Source organism: Carya illinoinensis, chromosome 1 (assembly GCF_018687715.1).
Source record: "Carya illinoinensis cultivar Pawnee chromosome 1, C.illinoinensisPawnee_v1, whole genome shotgun sequence".
NCBI classification, from domain to species: domain Eukaryota; kingdom Viridiplantae; phylum Streptophyta; class Magnoliopsida; order Fagales; family Juglandaceae; genus Carya; species Carya illinoinensis.
Window position 1 is genome coordinate 4,066,616 of NC_056752.1, and position 6,001 is coordinate 4,072,616.

Here is a 6,001-nt window from a genome sequence, read left to right on the forward strand (position 1 = left end):
CACTAGGCAGACGCTCGGCCCTTCAATTTGTTGGTGACTAGTCTCACCTTAATACGATCTCGGACATCCTTGTATTCAAAGGTACGTTCCACTTCATGCAACCAATCGATTAAGCCCTTCGCCTGAATGGTACCAAAAAATTCCAGTAGATCCACTCTGAAGCCTAGGTCTCCACATCACTCCTCCCTATCACAGTACTCCAGAAAAGGAGCACAATGGATACGGGTTCTCAAAACTAGATTCAAACTCTTGATCATAAGTCTAACCCTCTTGGTTTTGCGCCTCTAGATGTTGGGATAATTCTGCTATTTATCTATGCAAATCTGCAATCATCGCATCCTATATGTTATGATCACGGGGAGGGACTTCCTCATTCGGAACCTATCCACGTCAATCACAACCTCTACCACCAACCATGCAAACAAATGATAATTCACCCCAAGAAAACACTATTGCTCTGATGCCAACTGATGCCAGACAAAATAGAATATTATTTTGACAGCTAGCTAGATAACGAAATCTAGAGATTGAGATTGAGAAAAATCACAAATAAAGAGACTTTGAGATTAAGGTTTTACGATAACATCACTCAAAGATTATCCTCTGAAGCCCACAAGCCGAGCTTAAATAGCTAACCAAAAATGGCAAAATTGTAATTAAGGCCAAATAATAGAATACAGAATAAGATAACTATGGTTCTAATCTAGTCTAAAAATCCAAAATGAAATCGTTACTAAAGATAAACATTACCATAAAAGAAAATTAACCAAAATTAAAAAAGTTAACTAAAATTGATGATTCGAAGGTAAAAAGGGCTGATTTTAGGGTCGAGGAGGGGCCCCACCAAGCAGAGCGTGGTGACCACAACATGCACACTAAAAAGAGCTTTCCGGATTGGGGTCATATGTGCAATTCTGACACATATAGCCAAAGTTATAGTTAAAATACTAATATCGCCATGTCTCCTCTCCCAACCGAAGAATAAGTCTCCTCGCCCAACGAAGGGATAAGTCGTTCCTCACCCAAATCTGCCACTCCTCACCCAAATCTTCTGCTCCTCGTCCAAATCTAACACCTCTCGTCCAATCCCAAGAATACTAATCATTGGACCCGGATCCTCCTAAATCAAAACCCAATAGCCCCCACATAATCATCCAAAAGCTCCTTCACAGGGACATGAGACTTGTTACGCATTTCAAGAATCTTTTGTCCCTCTTTAGTCACTATGAGTCTATAACTCTACTAAGCATCCGAATTGTAAACTTCAATACCTATAGGGCACATGTCCAAAATAATGCAATCACCTACTTTAGATCTTCGTAAGAGACTAGAAATCAGAAAGCAAAACAAATGGAACGTGAATACCTCAGGATCAAGCATGGAAAGCGTCTTCTTCATAGCCACGGAAAACGTATCCTTTGGTTCCCCCACCCTTCTCGAACGTCCCTCTTCCATCACCTCCCTTCGAGTAAAATTCCAAAATATCAATTACACACTCAGAATTACAACATCCAAATTTGACACATGCAGTCATACAATTGTAGAGATACGCAAACGCACGTCAATAGGAAGTAGAATAACTCACCCAGGTGATAGAGTCACATGGATGCCTTTAAGTTCGATCTTGAAGGCGGGGACATACCAATTCGAGAACCAGAAGCTCAAGCGTTCGACGGTGACCTCTTTGAAGGAAAGACGAGAGGGCTCGTCGAAGAGCTGGTTGAGAACCGAAGTGTCGAAGCGCAAGTCCTTCGCGACCGCCTGAGAATTTATAAACCCTAATTTGACTTCCAACTCCGGCTCTTCTCGCAACCAGGGCTGCAATAGAGACGCTAGTCTCCGTTGGATTATGCTGTCCAGGAACATTATCTGGGTAGGGTCTATTTGAAGCGCAGGAAATTAGTAGCTTTCGTTCATGGTCATGGCTTTGATTGAATCTTTCTTGGGACACAAGCAGGTCATATTTTGCCCTGTCGGAGAGGAAAAAAGCCGTTGCCGACCATGCGAGTAAAACGGCGGGAAAGTGACCGACTGAAGGAAGTATATATGATCGACGAGTACACGACGAGGACTCGAGCTGCATATGCACGGATATAAATAAAATTAGAAAAATTCTAAATATAAGCCGATACATCATACATTATACATTTTTTTAATTTTTTTCTTTTACCAAATATTTAATATATAAATAATAAATAAAAAATTTTAATTAATTTAAAAAAATAAATCTAAAAATAATTTTTAAAAAAATTTAAAAAATAAAAAAAATAAGGTATATAATGTGTGAAGCTTATGGACAACAAAGCTCATAAAATTATACTTGCTTTATCTTTTAAATATCCCTCACAAATTATAGTATAATTTATCTTCTAAATATCCCTTGCATATTATCTAAAAAAAAATACTAGATGCAACCAGCTGGTCGAATCGTAGGGAAATTGCATCTCATGTGGTATAAATGAAACGGTACTAGTTTATTCAACTTATCAAAACGCTTTCATCTCTTTACGAAGCCATAAAACTCAAAGTTCTGTTTGATCACTAAGATTTTTTATATAAGAATTTTGAATTTTAAGATTAAATATTAAAATATTATATTTTAATATTATTATTGTATTAGAATTTGAAAAAAGTTAAATTGTTTATTATATTTTGTATGGAGATTTGAAAAAATTATAATAATAAAATGAGAATTTTATATTTAAGATGAAATTTTCTTATGGCCAAAGAGTACCTTATTCTTCATGAAGCCGCATAACTCTTATCCTCCATGAACCACGAAGCCATAGAGCCAAAAAAAGAAGCCACATTCGTCTTCTTCATGAACCCACGCAGCCACAAAGCGAAACCCTCTTTGTCTTCTTCATGAACCCACAAAGCCACAGTGCCAAGCCCCCATGTCTTCTTCACTCAAAGTTGAAATCACCCTTCCCACGAATACACAAAACTCTGGATCGCAGCTGTTGTATAGATAAGAAATGTAATCTTCAAGCATACTTTTACAACCGTTAGTAAATACGGAGAAGAGGTGATCTGCCATGTTCATGTTGTAGACTAGAATAATTTTTTTAACTTTTTTTTTCCCTCATAATTTAGCTTTTTTGGAAGAACTAAATTTTGGGACGTTAGGATTAGATAAGTTTTCCACACTTTCCAATATTTTTTTTTCATGAAAACCTTTTACGTCATCTTGGCCCTTGGTAGTCTTTCACAACTTCCTCAGCTTGTATCGGTGTCTTCAACTTCAATATCTCACCATTAGTTTTAATAATCTTTACGGTTTTCATAACTCCCAAGCTATTTCCCATGGAGCTTAGTTTCTTTCGCAAGAGCCAATAATGGCTTCTCTAGCTCTATGAATTAAAAATGAAAACAAAAGGGAGGTAGCTTGATCTTCTTGATTGATAAGGCTGGCAAAAAGCCTGTGATTTGTGGGGGAAGATGACCTCTGTTTGCTTGAAGACCCACGCCAACTCACACAGACTTCTCTCTGCTTCAATTTCTCCTACCCATGATGACTCGCACACATGAAGACAACAACAGATCTATTTCTTCAACTCGTGTTATTTTCTTGTGTTTGTTTTTTTTTTTTTAAATATATACATCAACTGATGTGGTCAACTAATTTCCCCACGATTTCCTATCTCGATTGAAGGTAGAAGGACATTATCAAATAATTTAATAATAAATAATCAGTTCTTCTATGGGCAACCAGGGGTGGGATATAAAATGTTAAAGTAATTAGATAAATTTTTTTAAATACCTAAGTTGTAAACAAGCCTAAATAATTTATATACAATGAAATTATGTGATATTCATTAATCATATATATAAAACGTATGACATTATTAATAATTATGTATATTTATAAAGAGTAAAGTTTAAGTTAGTAAGTAGTAACTATCAATATTATAAATATAATTATAGTTAAATATTTTTTTAATGAGTTAGTTACATAATTCACATTTATAATTTACTTAATTTTAATAATTTAAATAAAATTTTTTATTAATTTATTTAGAAAAAATATCAAAATGATTTAGCAGAATCAACAGGATCGGATCAGATTGATAACTACCTGTCCGATCCCTATAAGTGTTTGGTTTGAGAAAATGATGATCACCCTCAGGATTGACCCGAACCAACCGGATCGATTTACATCCCTAGTTAGACGTTTAGCTTCAATGTTGACATGTCGTGCCCCGAGTATTCCCTTAAATTAAAAAATAAATAAATCACTTTAAATACGTCACTTTAATCGAAAATGAGAAAATCCTGGTTAAAAAATGTTATACCTGGTCCCAAGCCTATGCCCAAACCAGATCAAGTCAACCCCTCAAGTAAAACATTGTCGTATGGGTGAGTTTCTTTCTCATTTCAATTTTTCCCCCTTTCTGATGGTTGCCGTTTTTGCTTTTCCTTCCCCATTCAGTTTTTCTTTTTTTCTTTCTTTCCCATTTTTCCTCCACAATGATGCCAATTTCACCCACACCTCAGCAATTACACGGGTTGTTCCTCACTTTCAACATCAACCTTGACAGAGTATTGCCCTCTCCCTCTTGCTTTATCAGAAGGAAGGAAGTTGAATACATTGTATTCTGTATGAATAAAACCTCACTTGAATTAAGCAATATTATGTATGCCTTTATATAGGCATTCGATTACAAGCAGAGTAATGGACGTAGTGCAGTATAGAGTAGTGGAGTACAGGAAAAAGAAATCTATTACAAGGGACAGTACTAGCTAACAGAATATACAGCTAATGATTTATTCCTGAAGATTCTAGAACTTTTGTTGAGGTGGAATGCTTTATTTTATTTATGTTAATACGCCCCCGCGAGTCCAATGGGGTGTCATACACATTGAGACTCGTTCATAGAGAGGAAAACTTGATCGCAACCAGCGGCTTGGTAAAGACATCGAGCTGGTCATTGCTGCTACAAAAAGAAACTTGCAATGTCTTGGCAGCGACTCGGTCTCGAACAAAATGAAAGTCTATATCCATATGCTTGGTACGGGAGTGATAGACTGGATTAGAAGTGAGATATGTCGCACCAAGATTATCACACCATAGAATGGGTGGATGATGAAGGGAGAATCCAAGTTCTTTGATTAAGATTTGTAACCAAATGAGCTCAGCTGTAATGGTTGCTAAGGAGTGGTACTCAGCCTCTGTGCTTGATCTAGCAACTGTGTTTTGTTTACGGGAGCTCCATGAGATCAGGTGATGGCCCAAAAAGATGCAAAATCCTCCAGTGGAGCGTCGATCATCGGGACAGCCCACCCAATCAGCATCCAAATAGGCATGAAAAGTAAGCTCAGAATTTTTTGTAAAAAAGAGACCATGATTAATAGATGATTTGAGATACCTCAGAATATTTTTTACGGCTGACCAATGTGTGAGTTTAGGATCATGCATGAACTGGCAAACTTTATTCACAGCAAATGAAATATCGGGTCTAGTTAAGGACATGTATTGGAGGCTTCCAATTACACTTCTAAACAGAGTAGGATTATCAAATGAGGGAGAATCAAATTTTGAGAGCTTAATGGACGCTGACATGGGGGATGAAATGGGATTTGCATCAGTCATATTTGTCTTACTGAGAATGTCAGAAATATATTTTCTCTGTGATAGAAGCATACCATTAGGTAAATAGTCTAATTCCAGCCCAAGAAAATAAGACAAGCATCCTAAATCTTTCACAGGAAAACATCGACCAAGAGCCTCAAGATATTGATCCGTAGCAACAGGGGATGAGGAAGCAATAATCATGTCATCAACGTAGACTAAAGTAAAGATGCAGAAATCAGATTTCTGCAAAATAAACAGAGAAGGATCCCCTTTGGAAGCAGTGAAGCCGTAACTGAGAAGCCAGTTGCTTAGTTCAGAGAACCAGGCACGTGGTGCCTGTTTGAGGCCGTAGATGGCCTTTTGAAGTTTACACACATAGTCAAGATGATTGGGATCCAAAAAACCAGGGGTTTGTTGCATATAAAC

The 6,001-nt window shown here is 36.9% G+C and overlaps 1 protein-coding gene across 3 annotated transcripts in view; it reads right to left on the reverse strand.

Moving 5' to 3' along the window:
- LOC122306512 overlaps nt 1–2,086 on the reverse strand; it is a 49,878-nt gene extending 47,792 nt beyond the window's left edge. For all 3 annotated transcript variants that reach the window (XM_043118943.1, XM_043118941.1, XM_043118950.1), the window contains exons 1-2: nt 1,586–2,086; nt 1,366–1,462 (exon numbers count right to left, since the gene is read on the reverse strand). In XM_043118943.1, the coding sequence (XP_042974877.1) occupies nt 1,366–1,462; nt 1,586–1,866 (378 nt within the window). In that variant the 5' untranslated portion in view covers nt 1,867–2,086. The remainder of the gene's footprint in view (nt 1–1,365; nt 1,463–1,585) is intronic.
- Nucleotides 2,087–6,001: the final 3,915 nt, after the last annotated feature.